The 18,951-nt window shown below is 40.4% G+C and overlaps 2 protein-coding genes across 4 annotated transcripts in view; one reads left to right on the forward strand and one right to left on the reverse strand.

Annotated features, from left to right (window-relative positions):
- Window positions 1-10,385, forward strand: METTL5 (methyltransferase 5, N6-adenosine). The gene is made up of 8 exons (XM_061608534.1): window positions 1-165; window positions 1,177-1,299; window positions 2,318-2,432; window positions 3,820-4,001; window positions 6,090-6,172; window positions 6,487-6,538; window positions 7,421-7,470; window positions 9,499-10,385. Exons 2-8 carry the CDS (start codon window positions 1,191-1,193, stop codon window positions 9,556-9,558), a joined length of 651 nt encoding a protein of 216 aa, XP_061464518.1. The 5' UTR covers window positions 1-165; window positions 1,177-1,190; the 3' UTR covers window positions 9,559-10,385.
- SSB (small RNA binding exonuclease protection factor La) overlaps window positions 9,016-18,951 on the reverse strand; it is a 15,450-nt gene continuing 5,514 nt past the window's right edge. For all 3 annotated transcript variants that reach the window (XM_061608531.1, XM_061608530.1, XM_061608532.1), the window contains exons 3-12: window positions 18,010-18,113; window positions 17,509-17,683; window positions 16,820-16,927; window positions 16,503-16,603; window positions 15,219-15,290; window positions 15,087-15,129; window positions 12,428-12,568; window positions 11,246-11,432; window positions 10,348-10,476; window positions 9,016-9,698 (exon numbers count right to left, since the gene is read on the reverse strand). In XM_061608531.1, coding sequence (XP_061464515.1) covers window positions 9,598-9,698; window positions 10,348-10,476; window positions 11,246-11,432; window positions 12,428-12,568; window positions 15,087-15,129; window positions 15,219-15,290; window positions 16,503-16,603; window positions 16,820-16,927; window positions 17,509-17,683; window positions 18,010-18,113 — 1,161 coding nt within the window. In that variant the 3' untranslated portion in view covers window positions 9,016-9,597. The remainder of the gene's footprint in view (window positions 9,699-10,347; window positions 10,477-11,245; window positions 11,433-12,427; window positions 12,569-15,086; window positions 15,130-15,218; window positions 15,291-16,502; window positions 16,604-16,819; window positions 16,928-17,508; window positions 17,684-18,009; window positions 18,114-18,951) is intronic.

An 18,951-nucleotide genomic window follows, 5' to 3' on the forward strand; every position in this document is an offset into this window, starting at 1 on the left:
GCCGTGTTTCCAGAGGAAGGGGCAAGTACAGACGGATTCCTTCGCTGAGTTTGCTAGAACAGTGTAGGAACTAAAAGCGAGGAGCTGTGTTTCTTTTGTGTTTAGGGGATCGCTTAAGACATTGCACAAAGCGGAAATGTGATCTTTGGAGTAGCTGGAGGAGAGGTAAATGAATGTTTCTAGATTTTGTAGAAAATAGTTGAGGACATGGCTTTGAGAGCTTTTTCGTATTTATTATTTTATTTTCAAAAGATTTTGCAGCTGTTTGTAGTATCGTGAGAATGCGGATTAAATATTGAGAGAACCTTGTTTTCCTTCTTGAAGGATGTAGTCCTATACATGCTTACTTTGGTGTAACTGCAACTTACTTTTGAGTAAACATGTATAGGATCAAACTGCGGAGAGTTAAACCGTCAGCTCTTATAAAGGGTACCGCTAACGGTGCTTGCGTTTGATCGCAGTGTATTAACGATTCAGAGGTGAGACACATCCCAATGGCTCAAATCTCGCGATTCTTGAAGCACACAAAAATCATAGGTAGCTGTACTGTATTGGTTTATTACATTGCAGGCTCTTGTGCTTCAGCATAACGTACAGCCTTTTCTCACTTTTGCCTCTCCCTTTCTTAACATCCACCCTGAAGAAGAGTTCACTTGTTTGTGCTGTTTTTTAACTGGTTGGCTACTGTGACAATAGGATGCAGGACTGGACTAGATGGTCCACTGGACCGATCTAGCAGGCTCTTCTTAAGTTCTTATTAAAAGTTTTACCCTATTTTAGTTTTTAGCGGGTAGAGTGCCACATTTTGCTGTTTAACTTTTTTTGTTATATGCTTTATTTCTTTGTTCACTGTTCCAACTGTTGTGGTGCTGCAGCATTATAGGTGTTTTACTTTCTATGCAGCTCTGCCCAGAGGACTGTTATAAATTGACTGAATAGTAAGTTAAAATCTTGAGGGTTAGGAATTGAAAAAAAAGTTATTGTTTCATCATGTTGGGTAACACTTTATCTTTAAAAATTTTTGGGTGAGGTCTTTTATGTTCCTTCCTAAAACTAATAAATATAGGAGGAAGGATAAAAACAAATTTAATAAACAGACATGGTGCTTTTGGGCCTAATGAATGTAAAAAGCATATCCATGTTTAATTGCTATGATTACAAACTTATCTCTCCAAGCTTAAACCATAAGCATGAAGAAGTTGAAGCTTAAAGAACTTGAGAGCAGTCTTCAACAAGTTGATGATTTTGAGAATCCAAAACTTCTGCTTGAACAATATCCAACAAGACCACATATTGCAGGTAAATCTCAATATTCTTTTTATCCTATATAGCAGTATGAGTTGTAGTTTACATACTTGGAGTAGACCTATTGAAATCAACAGGTTTAATAATCACTAACTTATCCACTGATTTCAGTGAATCTGCTCTGACTTTAGATATAACCCTGTAGTGGTCAGAGTAGTGGGCTAGGACCTGACAGACCAGGGTTCAAATCTCCACTCTGCCATGAAGTTTGCTGGGTGACCTTAGGCCAGTCACAGCCTCTCAGCCTAACCTACCTCACAAGGTTGTTGTGAGGATAAAATGGAGAGGGAGGAGAACCATATGTGCCACCTTGAGCTCCTTGGAGGAAAGGTGGGATATAAATATAGTAAATAAATCTATTTTGCAAGCTACATGCTATTTGTAGAAAATACCCTCATTCTAGAAGCCATGGTGGTTGGTGTGAATGATATATTGATACCCGTTTGTGTTTAATATTAAATGTAAATCATATGGCTAGTGAAATCTCTCATTTTGTCAAGATGACAATATGTTTTAGGTTGTAGGTCAGAAATAATTTTTCCTGGAAGCCAAAAATGTAGATACTCCTGAAACAGAAGATGCTAATTGATTATGATGATGAATTATGGCTGCCTAATTGTTCACCTGTTCCACTCCTTTGAAAATCAAGGGTCCATGTTTGAAACTATCAGGTGCTTGATGGAAGAGCTTTCTAGATGATTCCTGTATTTTTGGTCATAAACAACTTTCACAACCCTTGTATGGTTCTTGTTTGCCCCTTTTATCCTTTGGTATTAATCACTTGCTTGAGCCATCTGAATTTTTAAAAATTATTTGCCTTGCCGTTATATTTCATTTAGTCTTCTTAGCTGACCTTGCCCATTATAAAGTTGGCTGAAATGTTAGGGGGATTTGGACCTAAAGGAAACTGCTTCAGCTGAAGGAAAGGGACCTGCATTTAATTCCAACCTTGCAATATAGTTTGTGTTTGCCCTGAACCTGTCACCTATATTTCTTTGTTTTTATCATCTAGCATGTATGCTTTATACAATTCACAATACTTTTGATGATATTGAAAACAAGACTGTTGCAGATCTTGGGTGCGGTTGTGGTGTGTTGAGCATTGGAAGTGCCATGTTGGGAGCAGGGTAGGTGACTTACAACCATGGGCTTCTTGTTTTCTTACTAAGGGTCCAATACTGGGTATAGTTCTGTAAAGCTATTAATAAAGCATGTAACTAGAAAGCCTTGATGAAACCAGAACACCTATACAAATGCAGTTAATAAAGTTTTAGAAATTCTTTTATGTTTGGGGCTAACATCCTGATCTGGCAAAGGGGACCTACACGTGTACATAGGAACCTCCTTTATACTGAGAATATTGGTCTGTCCAGCTCAGTACTGTCTACAATGACAGGCAGAAGCTTTCCAGGGTTTCATATTAGGGACAGTTGCAGTCCTACCTGGAGATACTGTGGATTGAACCTGGGCCTTCTGCATACTTGCTTGTATCTATGTTGGATTGGAAACTGCAGACATAAATCTGATACATGTCTGAGAAAGGATGCAGTCTAGCCATGCTTTGTTGCTTTGAGCAGAATGTGCATCCCTAATCACCTTGGCCACGTTCAAACGTAACACTGAGCCCACTAAGTATGGTTTGTTTAACTGTACTGTGCACAAGCTGTGTGCTGGTACATGCAGCTCAGAGTGTTTCTACATTGCTCCTCCCTTAGCGAATCAGGGAAATGAAGCACAATTCTTGGCTTAGTGTTATATATGAACTAGAGATCATGGTTTCTTTGGAGAAAGACAAATTGCAAGCACTGGTCAGATGTAACAGTAAGACAGCTCCTCTGCTGTTTGTTTACCCACTTGACTAAGGGGGGAGCAAAGTGAGAATGCTCTGAGCTGCATACACTAGCACAAAGTTTATGCACAGTATTTTAAAAAACCATACTTCTTTGTTATGTTATATCTGAATGTTGCCATTGTTGCACAGCTGATAATGTGAACAGCTTGTTTATACATTACTAAAATGCTAGCCTTTCACACAAAAGCACACTTGCCCTAAGAATTGATGCACAAGAAGTCATTCATATGAACAAAAGATTGGTCATTGATAAAATTATACAATTTATATAACTATAACCTTAAAACCACTTCTGAGTTGCTCCAGTGACTTGAAGATTATCAGTATGCTTAAGTACCATATTCTTCTTCAAAGACAAATTAGTTAGGTAAGGGATAGTTGCTTACATGCTAAATGCCTGGATGGGCCAGGGTGCATAGTTTGGCTAGCTTGCTTAGAAAAAATTCAAATAGAAATAGGGGAAAATGTCCTTTTTTTGTTGTCTACATCTTGTAATCATTCACTTACGCATTCAGTTTAATACATTTTTTTCCTTTAACAGAAAAGGCATTCAAAATTGCATCAATGATAGTATTGAGCTTTTTCTTTCGTAATATAGTATACCAGTAGTAATCTGTATGTTTGTTGCCGTAACTGTTGTTTTTCATTTTTTCCTTTTCCAGGTTATGTATAGGATTTGACATAGATGCTGATGCCCTGGAAGTATTTAACAAGAATGCTGAAGAATTTGAGCTCACAAATATCGATATGGTTCAATGCGATGTATGTTCTTTGCCTGACAAAGTGGCAAAAACATTTGATACAGTCGTTATGAACCCTCCGTTTGGAACCAAGCACAATAAAGGTTGGTAATCCTGTCATGGACATTTCTTGTAGAATGGAAAAAAATATAAGAGCCCTTTCCAAAGGTATCCTTGTCAAAAGTTGATGCACCCTCATTTCCAGTGATAAAGCAACTTACTGGGGGGGGGTGCCTTAAAAGTTCTTCAGTAGGTCCTCCCTGCTAGAAGCCTGAATCCACCAGATATTGCCCAACTAAATATTTATCTAGCCACACTTCTCAGCAGCGTCTTCCAGTACTTAACTTTTTAACTGTGTAAGGGTGGCAATTTCCAACAGTGGTTCCTAATCTTTTCTCCCCCGTGGACCACTCGAAATTACCTGATGATCTTAGTGGACCACTTAATGATTTTTCTGCCTGTAGTAGCAATTGTAATGCACTGTGGTAGGTGCTGTATGATTTTTTATTGTACTTTTATTGCTGCTTTTATTTTTTATATATTTTATTGTATTGCAGTTTGAATTCTATAGAACTATAACATATAAGAAGTAAAACAAGCAACAAATATACAATTAAAAATCAGTATGAATATTTCATATGATGGATGTACCTTCCCCCATCTTCAACCACAAATTCAGACAAGCTGTGAACCACCTGAATGAAGCTTGTAGACCAGTTTGGGAAGCCCTGGTCTAGCGTATTTCTTTTTGGCTATACTTATGGTTTTAATGATGAGAATTTATCCCCTTGCAGCCTTCATATATTGGAAGGTTCTGTCACCAGTCCTCTCTTATCCTCATCCCAGGCTGCACAAATCTATTGCTTCAGGTTTCATTCTCCACCCGCCTCATCATTTTTACTGCTTTTTTGTTTTATTTTGTTCAAATTTTGTTTTATTCTTCTGAAGCAGAGAACCCAGAAATGAAACCAAGCCAAATGGTGGAAATATGATTGCAGTCCAAGACATGGATGCTAACCCCTTACCTTAGAAGTACACTCCATTGAAATAAATTAGACTTCTTAGTAGACACAATTAGAATTGCAGCCTAACTCTTAATTCGGCATACTAGGTTGTTTTCTTTTTGAATTGCACTATACTTTAATACTCAACTCCACTAGAATGCCCATTTTCAAAACTTCACATTGCCAGACATGTCTCCTTGTTACACCATGTCTTTTGTTGCCCCTGTTGACATTTTATTTTTCCCAAACAGGATTCAATTTAGCAAGTCACTTTTAAGTTTCTATTCTCCAAAGGTGCTCACTAGCACAATGTTTTCTGTTCCCTCCAAGCTTGGCACTAGATTTAGGATAAACCCTTGTGGTCTGCTGCTTAACAATTCCAAGCAACTTGATGCAACGCAATGGTGACAAAAACATTCCTATTGTAGGGAAGTAAGTCATCTGAAAGTGACAAAAGCCTTACTGAAGTGTAGGTATATGACTACAATTACTTCCCACTTGTCAAGGTCTGTCACCTTTCACAGAAAGTTGTACTAAATTCTTTACAGTAATTATTTAAAAGCATTGCATTAGTCAGGAATAGTTAGTTACAATTTAATTTACCGTTCTTGTTGGGAGGGGAAGCTGAATATTTAAATGTATTCTGTTTAATTAGGTGTTTAATGATGAAAATCTATAAGAGACATTTGGCTTCCAAATTAAACAATTTTTTCAGAATTTGTCAAATTTCACTTAATGCTGACAGGACCAAACTTAAAATGAGTTTAATATTTGTAAAGGCACCTCTCAAGGTGGCTAATAAAGGTTACCCATTTTGGAAAAGTAGTGAGTCACGCTTTGCCTCATTCAATAACCTACGACAGTGGTTCCTAAACTTTTTTGTCCCATGGACCACTTGCAAATTGCTGATAGTCTCGACAAACCGCTTAATGATTTTTCTCCCTGTTGTAGCAATTATAATATGCTGTATGATTTTTTATTGTAGTTTGATTATTAAAGGTTGTACAATAAAATATAAGAAATCAATCAAGGTACAATAAAAAGATGCTCCATCTCCCATCTTCAACCACAAATCCACAGACATGCCACAAACCACCTGGATGAAACTCGGACCACTGGTGATCCATGGACCAGTTTGGGAACCCCTGACCTAAGAGGCTTGAAACTTAACAATCTTTATTTTCATAGGCATGGATATGGCTTTTCTCAAAACAGCATTGCAGATGGCAAGAACAGCTGTATATTCCTTACACAAAACTTCAACCCGACAGGTACGTCTCTAGTAAGTTTGCCCTTTCTGCACATTACAGGAAATAACTGGGACCCCCAGCAATGTGAAGATCAGTGTTGGAACATAATGTCACTATCAATCCACTGTGTTGTAGTAGTCTAAGGGTTTTGGATTCTTGCCTTTTATTTTATTTATTATATGATTTATATCCCGCCCTTCCTCCCAGGAGGAGCCCAGGGTGGCAGAGCCCAGATTATGATGGAAGCAGTTCTATTGCTTCAGTTTGGGAGATTAGGAACACTTTTACCAATATCAAGATGACCCCCAAATACCTTGCATTTCTTCCATGTCCAGCATATTCAGAAGAAAGCAGATAAATGGAAAGTGAAAATGGAAGTTTTAGCAGGTAAGAGCCAACTGTTAATGTCTAGATATTACCCTGAAGGATTGGCTAGATGCGAGGTCGCTCTGAGGAAGATAATGATATAGTAACTTGTATTTATTAAAACTTAAACACATTCTTGAAAACACATTATGCTTAATACTTCAGTTGTCTCATACATAGCCTCTTAAAACTTGGAACTCGAAAAAGCTGTTTCTGAAAGTAACTCCTATCTTTATTACATATGATCTGGAAACCTCTTTCAATGATTTTTTGTTGTTGTTAGGTTGTCCAGAGAACGTGGTTATTAAGAAACATAAGTACTGTTAAACAAGAGCAGATAATTTTAAACATCTTTTAAATCTGCATTTTAGAGGTTGATGCAACTGAATTGCTGCTTTCAAGAGTGTAGGTCTTCCCCTCCACCCTCAGAACTAAGGCAGATATGTCCTTGACCACCAATGTCCCTTTTATAAGCATTTTAGTTGAGTTATGTATATCCCACCTTTCAGGATACAAATTCTTTTAAGTCAGGTTACAAATAATACTTTTTTTTAAAAAAAATGCAGCATACATAACAAGCCAGCAGAAATCTTCCAACAAGGCAGCAAGTGGGAAATGGTCCTGTGTGGTAAGCGGACCATCCAGCTGCCAGAAGCTTTGTCATTTTCGCCTGCCTGCCTTGCTCTCCTGGAATGCTCACCCACAAGGCAGCTGATGGTAGATGGCCCGGGGGAGGCAGGCTGTATCTGGAATGGGTTTATCTGTGCAAATCTGTTATCTTCCCGATTCCTGGTAATTTGTGCTGCTTCATTTTTCCCTAATGCTTGTGTAGTCTACACCCTGACACACAATTGCATGATACTATCAATTGCAGCTTAATGTTTTTACACACTTCATTTTTAGAACTGAGATACGACCTACCAGCATCATACAGATTTCACAAGAAGAAATCAGTAAGTACTAAATCACTCTTAAGCCAGAGTGAAAATAGGAATTTGTAACTTAGCAGAGCTATATGGTTATGACCTATGAAAACCTTTTAACCAGGGAGCTGTGTGTATTCTGAGACTATACTGCATAAGCACAAAACAGGAATTCTACAGGAGAGACTGTAAGGTTGTTAGCCTTTAATCCCTTCAGCCCTAGGAACACCTTAATCCCAGTGTACAGTGTGAAACCCATTTTAAATGTTACTAATACACATCCTCTAAGCAAAATGGTGGTTTAAGCAATTCATGGCCCCCAAGGCACCACCTGAAAATGCATGGTGTGGTATAGCAGTGAAGAACTCTATCCTACAGGCCTAATTAGGCCAAGTAAGACCATTCCTCACAAAACAAGCTCACCTGTCCTACACATGATGTCATATGTAATGCCAGGTATTGATGTAGCCACAAATGAACCATCAGGAGCTCCTAATTGTTCCTTTGGAGGCAGGGAGCCTTGCTGGGATTGGCTGTACTAGAGAGTTCTCCATCAGGAATTCCCTGGCACAGCCTAGGGGGCTTGCTTTCTCTGTTTGGCAGACGCTGACTTCAGAGGGGGTTCCCTTTTAACTGCCACTCAGCAGTTACAGCAACCTCCTTTGAATCTTGTCACATATTGCTCAGCTATCATTATGGAGGTAGCGTTGCAGTCTGTTAGCTGGATCCATTTACCACATGCAAGGATGAAAATGGTATGCTTCTTTAAACTGAGCATAAGTGAGAAATCAACCATGAGCCTTGGTGTGAATGACATACAGGAATACCCCGCATCAACGTACGCAATGGGTCCAGAGCGAGTATGTAAACCAAAAATGTACTTAAAGTGAAGCACTACCTTTTTTCACTTATCGATGCATATACTGCACTGCAATCATCATATATGGGCATAACTGATGTAAATAACGCATTTATAACTAAAATAAACACAGTAGGCCTTATTTTAAGAAAAAGGTTGTAGTTGGAAACTGACTGGGTGGTGGCATCATGCCGTTAAGTGTCCGTTCTTGCGAAGCGAGCGTACGTAAACGGGAATGGTGCTACTGTAAATATGTCCGTACTCTCAAGTGTCCGTAAAGTGAAGGTCCTTATAGCGGGGTATTCCTGTAAGCAAGGATCTAGGGAAGCCTCTGCTTACCAATAGGAAAAAGTTTGGTTGCTGTACAGCAGGGCTCATCAACTTCTTTGGACCAGCGGGCACATCTTGTATTCTAAAGAAGGTCATGGTTACCAATCTGTTGCTACTGGCCATCCACCTGGTTATTTCAGGGATGCCCCCACCACCACTCACAAGAGAGATTTTGTGGTCCAGAAAAAAGTGGATGGAATTTGGAGGATATTCTAAGAAAGCACTGGCAAGCTGTTCAAATGGAATTATGCAAGCAGGATAACTGTACACGTTTGCTTTATTTAGTAACTCACCTTCCATGAAACTCAAGATGGTGGCACAATTTGATGCATCTGACCATTGTTCCAGTTATGAAACCTAATGCAATAATTCATTGAATTCTAACGTTTAAGCATGTTAAGTTTATTTGATATATACTAAATACAGCTTTTGTACAGTTTGAATGAGGGCATTTGTTAGCCTTCCCCTCGGGGCAGATGTGCCCACAGGGGCCTGCCCACTGCCCTGCTGCTCCCAATTGCTGAAATTAGGCTTCAAAGAAGCATTCTGTTGCAACCAATAGAATAGATTGCAGTGTGTGCTTGTTTGCACAGGCCCAAAAGGGTGGTGTCTGGCTGTATAACAATTGCTTACAGCAATATCCAGTGTGACATGCCACATTCCATCCCATCCCCATCCCCAATTTGACTAGAAGCTCCCCAATGCTCCAGTGCATGTTTGTGGGCTGTAAGGGGAGATGAGCTAACGGAAGTCAGTTGAGCAAATGGGACACCAGCCAGATATCACTCAAATACCTATTATAAAAATGTTAAATAAGCAGGAATCCCAAAGAAAATCTAAAATGTTATTTTTTTTTATGCTCTTTGCAGGTGGACATTGAAGTTGACTTCATTAGATTCTCTTGTGGAAAAAGTGGAGGAATGATTTAAAACTTCTTTAAGATAAAAGCCTCAATGCTTTCTGAAGTACTATTCCATAGCTCCAGCTCCATTTTCTGTTTTCAGCTGTTTGGGGGCAGGTTCTTCTTTTTCAGCCTCTTCAAGTGGTCTTTTCTTTGGACTTGCAGGCTCTAAAACGAAGAGCTGACTTAGTAGTATGATCTATAAACAACCAGACCTATGCCTAAAGGCAAGCATTCCTGAAGGTTTTGTACATTAGCATTTTTCTCAGAATAGTATCAAATGCTTATGCTACATATTTGGACTGAATAGTCTGAAGCCTTCATCAAGGAATGTTTGACCCACAAGACAGCCATTCTCCCTTTTGATCTCTACGTATTCAAGGAGAAACTTGCCGGTTACAGGAAATTCAGCTTGTGACTTTTTTGCTATAACAGACCTTCAAGCCTTTTTTGACCAATGAGTTCTATAGAACCTACCAGCTTTTTCTCATGAAGAGGAATAAAATGAACACTGCCTTTTAGTAGTTGGCTTGTGAAGGCTTTTTGAAAGCTCAGGTGGTTTGAGCTGCTATTGCAAAGCTCAATTTCTGCCACTTCTGGACAGATTTTGCAAAGATATCTGGACAATCAACCCAAAATATGAGACGTCTAGTTGTAGAGGCTTGGTCTTTACCCAGCCCTTTTTTTCCTGTAGGAGGCAGCTGTTTAAACCAGAAAAACCTAGCACATAAAGTATGTGATACACCTTTACAGCAATTTTTAGGTCATACCCAATATGTGCATTTAGAAGTTTGTTCCAATAAATGAGATAGCTCACCTGTTATATTATTCTCTTCGCCCTCCTCTTCATCTTCACTCTCAAACTTTGTTTTTTTGCCTTGGAATTTCACTTTTCTGTCCTGTGTACCTTGAGATCCCTTGCCACCTTTTCCTTTACCTTTGCGACCTGTCAGGCAAAATATGCAAGCCTTAGACCATTAATATATAGCATTAGGGGCTCACTACTCTCAATTGAATAGGAAAGCTGCCTTATACCAAGTCATCCCATTGGTCCATCTAGCCTAGTAATACCTACACTGACTGGCAGTGGCTTTCCAGTGTTTTAGGTAGAAGTCTTTTCCCAGTCGTACCTGGAGACACTGGAGCTGAACCTGGACCTTCTGCATACAAAGCATGTTAAGATACAACCCTCCAAGCATCTTGTGGGTATATGCATGTGTGAGTGAGCTGCTGTAGATAATACCCCCACAGGTAGAACTCTTGCATCATCTCAAAACAGAGTTTAGAGTCAGTTTGCCCACTTGGCCACAAGCAATGAGATATTCATGTGTGAACCAGCTATAGGACTCCAACCATGACCTCTACCCTCCCTAACACTTTCTTATAGCATGATCTTATATGGGCCTTTGCATCTGCTACACAGTACCGGCCTTCTGCTTCCTGCTACCACTATGCCAACTTGTGGGCTTCCCAAAGGCATTTGGTCCACCACTGTAGAAACAGGCCTTTGGTCTGGTCCAGCAGGACTCCTCTTATACGTGGGTGCTGGCCATTCTATGGCCCACTAAAGAGTTTAGAGGTATTTCTTATGCAGATAGGCCTATCTGGACTTGAGCAAAGAAGGGGGAGGCATTTCCCAGCACCAGTAATCACAACAAGGCTTCCAAGAAAGGTAAATTAAGTTTCCTTTAAAAAGTATCAAGGCAAGAAATCACCTTTTCCTTTCTTTTTGTTTAATAATTCTTGCTGTCCTTCCATGATTTTCTTTAGTGCTTCTCTTGCCGCATCTCCTTCAAGCACCTCCCATGTAACGTCTTTGTCTCGCAGCTGCAGACTCCCATTATTTGCTTCCTTGGCTTTATCCAGCGCTTCTTTTGCACTGCTCTTGAATAGGACGATTCCCTATCACGCAAACACAATTTGAATCAATACAGGAATTGCCTAGCTCACTTTTGTCTCATTTTCTTTCTAGTACATTACAAATGATGGCTTTCCTCAGACCTGTGGTCTGAAGCTGTTGCAAAGAAAAGGATGCAATAGTTAGAACCACACAGGCCACACTCTTCCATGAGCCCTCAATCTACCCGGTTTCATTTGTACTGTGTATTTTACATCCGTTGCATTGGGATACGACAGCTCCTCCTGGCCTCCTTAAGACAGTCCACTGGCAAGTGCTCTTACTTCCTTTTTAATGCAGCAGCATAGCTGGTGAATCATGCACTTCTTCAGAGAAGCATCACATTCACACCATTTGTGGACTCATCTCTATAGTAATTATTTTCAGATGTTGGAGCATGTGGTGTATACACCAGGTGTATGTGCATGGTAGCTGACTGACACAGTGAATATATACAAAACCACAGTTTAAAAAACAGCAGAACAGGTTTGAACAACCATAAAATTGAAATTTTTAGAAATCTGACATAATATGAACACAAACATGAACATCTGCTGTATTAGGCCTGTGTTGGCCACATGTAATAATACACTGCAGGTTCATAGATACCAAGTAGACACTTGGGCAGATGTTATGAAAAAAGCATGTGATCGTTGTGAACAATGGAGCTATGCCACCAGCCCGATTTGTTGTTCCTTCTATTTGAGGCCTAAGCCAGGCAAGTGATGGGCATTACCTTAAGAAAACAGCCCGTAGGTAACTGCACACATGACTCTGCCCTTGAGCTAGTCTCCCTTTCCCATGAGAAAAAGCTGTATGAGGCTACAAGGGAGAGTTAACTAGTAGCAGCAGCTAAGGTGCATAAAGCATTAGTAGACTGTGTATAAATTTGAGAGAATAGCCATATTATCAACTGGCACGTACACACGCCCAAACCTGAAAACACTGCCCCATTTGTTAAACATTTCAAGTTACAAATACTACAGGAACTCAATCTGACCTCTTTTGCACCTCTGACAAAGTCTATCCATTTAATTTCACCGTGGTCAGAGAAAACTGCATGGAGATCTTCTCGGCAAGTCTGATCTTCTAGGTCTCCAAAGAATTTCAGCAAGCATCCTTGCTTTTCCTCCAGAGATTTCTTTTATTTATAAAAGGGGAGGGAAAAGATTCCATTAGATAGGGCAGACATTTGGATGATTTAAGTGGACTTTAATGAGAAAGATGATTTTAAAGCTTCCCAGCACTTTGACAATGAGAGGTATACAAGCTTGACAATTCCAGGGCAGGGTCTAGCTCATGGACCCTTTGTAAGCTCACCAGTCCCTAGCTGTTAAAGTAGCCCCCATCAGGGGTTTGCATGCAAGCAAAATCATCCCCCTGAAAGAGCAAGTTCGTAGCTTGGGGGTTCTCCTAGAATCATCTCTGTCACTTGAGGCTCAGGTAGCCTCGGTGGCACGGAGTGCCTTCTACCAACTTCGGTTGGTGGCCCAACTACGTCCCTGTCTGGACAGGGATAACCTGGCTTCAGTTGTCCATGCTCTGGTAACCTCCAAATTAGATTACTGCAATGCACTCTATGCGGGGCTGCCTTTGAAGACGGTTGGGAACCTGCAGCTTGTGCAAAATGCAGCGGCCAGATTGGTAACGGACCAGACGGACCAAACATATAAAGCCAATTCTGGCCTGCTTACACTGGCTGCCTGTATGTTTCTGATCTCGATTCAAGGTGCTGGTTTTGACCTATAAAGCCTTACACGGCTTGGAACCACAATACCTGATGGAACGCCTCTCCCGATACAAACCCACCCGCACACTACGTTCAAGATCAAAGGCCCTCCTCCGGGTGCCTACTCCAAGGGAATCTCGGAGGATGGCAACAAGGGAGAGGGCCTTCTCAGTGGTGGCCCCCAAATTATCGAATGATTTCTGTGACGAGGTGTGCCTGGTGCCAACACTGTTATCTTTTCGGCACCAGGTCAAGACTTTCGTCTTCTCCCAGGCATTTTAGCATGTGTTTTATACTGTTTAAATTTTTAAATTGTGTTTTAAATTGTTTTTATAAGATCTGTTTTAAACTGTATTTTTTAAAATGTTTTTAGCTACTGTAAACCGCCCAGAGAGCTTAATAAAATAAATGTGGAGGAAGAGAGTAGGGCTGCGCCTGCTGGCTCTGTCCTCACTATTGCAGCCCCACACTGAACTGGCCCCATGGCCCTGCCATCCACATATTGGAAGGACCTCCCCCCAGACTCTGAATGGCCCTGCTCCACTCTCTTCCACCATGCTCTCATGAATGTAAATGCCTGAAAGGGGCTGGCTCCCTTCAGCACGATTAACAGCTGCTTTTCTAGAAGGCTGCACAGACCTCACATCAGACTTGTAACAGCCATCCCATTGAAGATGCACACTTCTGACTATGCACGACTTTATTCTAGGTTCAATTTTTCTGACATGCTCCAGTGATACAGCCTTAGTTAAGCTCCAGTACCCTGGATCACAACTTCCTACAATATATAGCAGAACTACTATGAAGCCAGGAAGCTCCAAGCCCTGCAAGGCAATTTAGAGCACATTTTTGTAATATTTCAAAGCAGTTATTTGGAGTTTCCCATTCCCCAAAGGTTCAGGCACCCATGATCACATTAAGTGTGAGATTGGGGGGGGGGGGTTACAGGAAAGCTAGTGAAGCAGATGACACAGTTATGTATCAAGAGAAGTGATATTAAGATACCAAATGGAATATACATTTTGCAGTTTGGCAATGGTGCTTAAGTCTCTAAAACTTTTTAAAAGCTTGAAAATGGATGGGTGCATTAGTACCTTGAATCTTATCCACTTGGCTACACAACAATGAGCCTTAGGATGACAATTCAATTCCATCTTTGTCAGAACAGCCTTTTTGTAGTATGGTCTAACAGTCTTGTAAGCAAGTCCACAAAAAAGGATTGTGACCAGTGTGAAAATGCAGGCTAGTAAAAGAGAAGAGCCTTGCATCAAGTGGACTGGAAGAGAAGCCCCTCTCTTCTCCAGGCATCTTCCCCTCATTGGCATGAAATTCCTGGTTGCATTTGGCTACTATGCAAACGGTTAAATAAGGGGCTGGCCTACTGCCACCAAAAAGGCAGAATTGTTTTTCAGGTCCCTCCGTCATATACCTCCAGGAGGTTCATAATAAGCACTAGTGAAGAGCCCTTATGAATGAGCCATCCAGCATTTAATTTATAGAAGAAAAAAGTCCAGGCTCAAGTTCCTCTTCAAACCTTCCCCAACACCAATTGAACTGTTATTCATTTTGGGAGGGAAATGCACTCTGCACCTGCTCAGAGGCACTTTACACTTACTTTGTATCTTTTAGGATTGAGCATTGAGAACAAGTGCCAGGGCTGACCCCTGGTACATAGCGGCTCAGCTCTGATATGTGTAGGAAATGAAGTTTGAAATTACTAAATGGTGTTCAGTTTGAGGATGCAGGTGAAGCTTTCCTGTTTGTTTTATTCTTACAGGTCCAGGAGAGAAGACTCAAGTTAAGGATTAGCTAATTGCTTTTCATGTCTTTATTCTGCCACGTTATCCTTTTAATTAAACAGAGGCAAGGGCTATCAGACCCACTGTGGATTACACTACACCATCAGTCAAAGAAATCAAGGGGAATGTACCATTTCAGCATCTTCTGCTTGCTTCTGTTTCTCTTCCTTTTCCCTGTTACAAAAAGGATTGCAAAGTTAGTCGAGGAAACTTTTGGTATACAAAGCAGAGATGCTACTTTCAAAGTTCAAGTTACAGCTTACTGTTTGGCCTTTGCTTTCGCTTCCAGTCTGTTCCGTTTTTTCTCATCATTCTTCTTTGCAAAGTAATCATCCCTGCACGGAGCATAATTTAATTAAGCACACCGATTTAGGACTACTATTGAAAATAGAAGAATATGAAAGTCATCCTTAAGATGTTTGGCTGTTCTTTGAACTAAGCTAATTGCCACCGATGCCCAGCCTTAGCTGTATTAGATAATGGTACCAATTAGTGTTGACAGACTGGTCTAAAAAAATAGCTCTTATTAAAACTGGCCATCTGTTTCCCCCTAAAGCATTATTAGACTCTTCTTCCCACTGCGCTCTACATTCCTCAAACTGCACAAAATCACTCCCATATATGTTCCTATCAGGGTTGGTGCTAAACTGCAGGCAGACTGAGCAAGAAGGATGATGAAAAGAACTCTAGACCCATTTTCTAGCACTTGGTGTAATTAACTAAAGAGAAGCACATCCAAAAGGACAAATGTCCACCAAGAGACATACAAGCAAAATCTACTGCAGTCTGTTTTGCCAATGTGAACAAACTTCTTTAGGGCAGTCTTCCCCAACCCGGAACCTTCCATATGTTGATTGACTACAACTCCTATCATCTGAAGGGAGTTATAGTCCAACAACATATGGAGGGTACTAGAGTTAGGGAAGTCTGTCACAGAGGAAAGAGGTAAGAGCAAGAAAGCAGGATGTGATTTGGATCTAGACCTAACTCAATTGAAGGGGTGGCCTTCCAAATGTTGCTTGACTCCCATCAGCCCCAGCCAGCATGGCCAATAGTCAGGGATGATAGGAGTTGTAGTCCAGCTACATCTAGAAGGTCCCCAGTTGCCCATATCTGCCCTCTTCAGTCATGAGGCTGACTATAACTTTGGGCCAGTCAGTCACCTTCTTTCATGCTAACCTATTCCACAGAGTTGTTGTAAGGATCAAATGAGGGAGCAGCAGGGAGAGAAAGAGATCACATACTGTGGCCCAATAACATATAGGAGCTCGATGTATCAGAATCCTAGTAGAATTCATCTACCTGTGTTTAGCAGGCCACCAACTCTACTTCAAAGTTATAAGCCCAGAGTGTTGCCACCTCAAATATACTCGGTATGAAGCTTGCTGGGTGACAGTGGGCCAGTCACAGTCTCTCAGTCTAACCTACCTCACAGGGTTGTTATGACAACAAATGGAGAGAGAGGAGAACCATGTACGCCAGCTTGAGTTCCTTGGAGGAAAGGTGGGATATAAATGTAGGAATAATAAATAAATAAAATAACTTGCCTGAAAAGTACAATAAGATCTGTGTCATTGTACTTTTGGCCTGGAGTTTCAACAAACTGCTTGGCAGATTCAACACTATCAAATACTGCAAATACTGATCCCTGCATGAAGAAAGGTAGTACTTTAATTAGATGTGAAATGTTCTTGGAGGAAATAATAATAATTAATTTCTTCGTCGCCTATCTGGCCAATGGCCACTCTAGGCGACTTACAAATAGTTAAAATACAATTGATAAAATACAATAATACAATATAAAACAACACATCTACAGCAACAATCAATCAATATTTGGCAGGGTGTTTTTTTAAGTAGTTACCTTAAAGGTTTTCTGAAGTGTTTTCCTCATCTGAATATTTTCAACTTTGCCTTTACAATCTAGCCATTCTTTGATATCATCAAGGGTTGCATCTAGTGGGAAACCTTTCTGAAAGATTAGGATTTAGGCAGTTATTTCATATTCAGTTGTTTTTTGCACACACACACAATATACCAATATTTGGGGACATTTAGGGCATTTATAGTGATATAGTCCCACCACAAATATTGAGCTGACTTGTGAACAATGCATGGAAGCTGGAGGGACAGATAGAACTTCTAGTAGTAAAGAAAGATATTTAAGAGCCCTGCACAGCTCCTCATGGCTGGCAAAAATTGAATGTCAAGCAGAATTAACAAATATAACAAATGTGCACATTGTCAGGCTATATAATACAGATTTATTAAAAATACACATAATAGTGTATGACATGAGATGACTTTTTAATCTATGATCTTGAGAAACCTGGAGTTCCTTGAAAATGTTTTAGGTTCTTTGTTGAAAGACAGCTAGTCCACTATCACCAGTCTTGTCCTATGAGGTGCTGACCCCAAATATGCTCCCCAGAATCCTTTGTAACATGTAGCAGATCCTTGACAGCGGCAAACAACGTTTAATGTGGAATAAAGGTCCATGAAGATAAGAAGTTTAAAATCCATCGCATTAAAATATATATCATTTCCACTTACAATATACACAGATCTGCTTTTAACTGCATTCTTATATTGTTCAGTTACTTCAGGCAAAGGTTTGTTTGGAGACCTTCGGATTTTAGTTTTGTCTTCACTAACTTCCATAAGTTCAGTCTTTGATTTTTTTAATGCCCCCACTATTGCATCAAAGTCTTTTGTAAGGCGATTTAACCTGTGAAGGAAAGGAGGGTGATAAAGAGAGACAGCATTAAGACTACACAAACTCATGAAACTGAAACCATGACCCTCTGTTATACATACTGGCTTGGATCCCAACTTAATGAAGTTCATGGAAGTAATGTTTTCAGTCTTCTCCTCACTCTGTAGCCACCTACACCCCATAAACCCTCTTCACAATGTTGGGAAGCACTCCTGAACAATGTGGGATGGAGCAAAGGGAGGCTTATGAGAAAGGAAGGAATCAAGACTGAAAAAGCCCCCGTTTCCCCTCCTATAAAATTATGAGCCACCAATCTGAGCACACACCCACAGATCTACCTGTTGAATTTGATTATTGTTTCTAAAGTCACCCAGCCATCATCCAGCTTGATCTTCTCCTGGAGAAACTTGTCTCGTGGTAAGTTGTGATCACCGAAATAGTACTATGAAGTACAAAAAGTAACAAATATTAGAGCCAAGGCAAGGCCAATCTACTGGTTCACGTATCATCAAGTAGCCAGTTTTCATCCACAAAAGCGTTTCTTAGAGCTTCATTGGAATTTATTATACATGTATCTGAGTACAAGGTGAAAAAATACTCAGTTTTCTGCTCAATGTTTTTAAAGGCCATAAAGCAGTTCTCTTAGTAGTTTTATGTTACAAGGCATTTGGTAGAAACTGAGGCTTAATAAATGGGTAGTGAGCATGAAAAACATGGATGAGGCTACGTTATCAAGTCCAACTAAAAAAACAACTGTGACACTGGATTGTATCCAGTAATTTCAAATCGTTATGACACGATCTCCTTGATTACATCCCATCTCATGCTTCATCAGAACAAATGGAGCATTTCTCACAGATTGCAGCTGTAGACCCCTGCATAGCCTCTCGTTCGACTGCTCAAAACCATGTTAATCTTTGTCTTTGTGAAGTCCAGTTCATCTTCAACACTATAGTAGCACAGCTGTACAGATGGGAGCTGTAGCCCAAAACATCTCAAGAGCACCAGGCTGGGGAAGGCTGTCATAGCCTTATAGCAATCAAACAGAAGCTGGGTTTGCACGATATGGGGAAATCCTCATTTTAAGTACTCAGAAAAGATAGCTGTACCAAGTTTATAATAGGCATTTTAGATTGAAAATGGACATGGAATGCCTTCAAGTTGATTCCGACTTACGGCAACCCTAGGAATAGGGTTTTCATGGTAAGCGGTATTCAGAGATGGTTTTACCATTGCCTTCCTCTGAGGCTGAGAGGCAGTGACTAGCCCAAGGTCACCCA

This window comes from Rhineura floridana, chromosome 2 (genome assembly GCF_030035675.1).
Source record: "Rhineura floridana isolate rRhiFlo1 chromosome 2, rRhiFlo1.hap2, whole genome shotgun sequence".
NCBI classification, from domain to species: domain Eukaryota; kingdom Metazoa; phylum Chordata; class Lepidosauria; order Squamata; family Rhineuridae; genus Rhineura; species Rhineura floridana.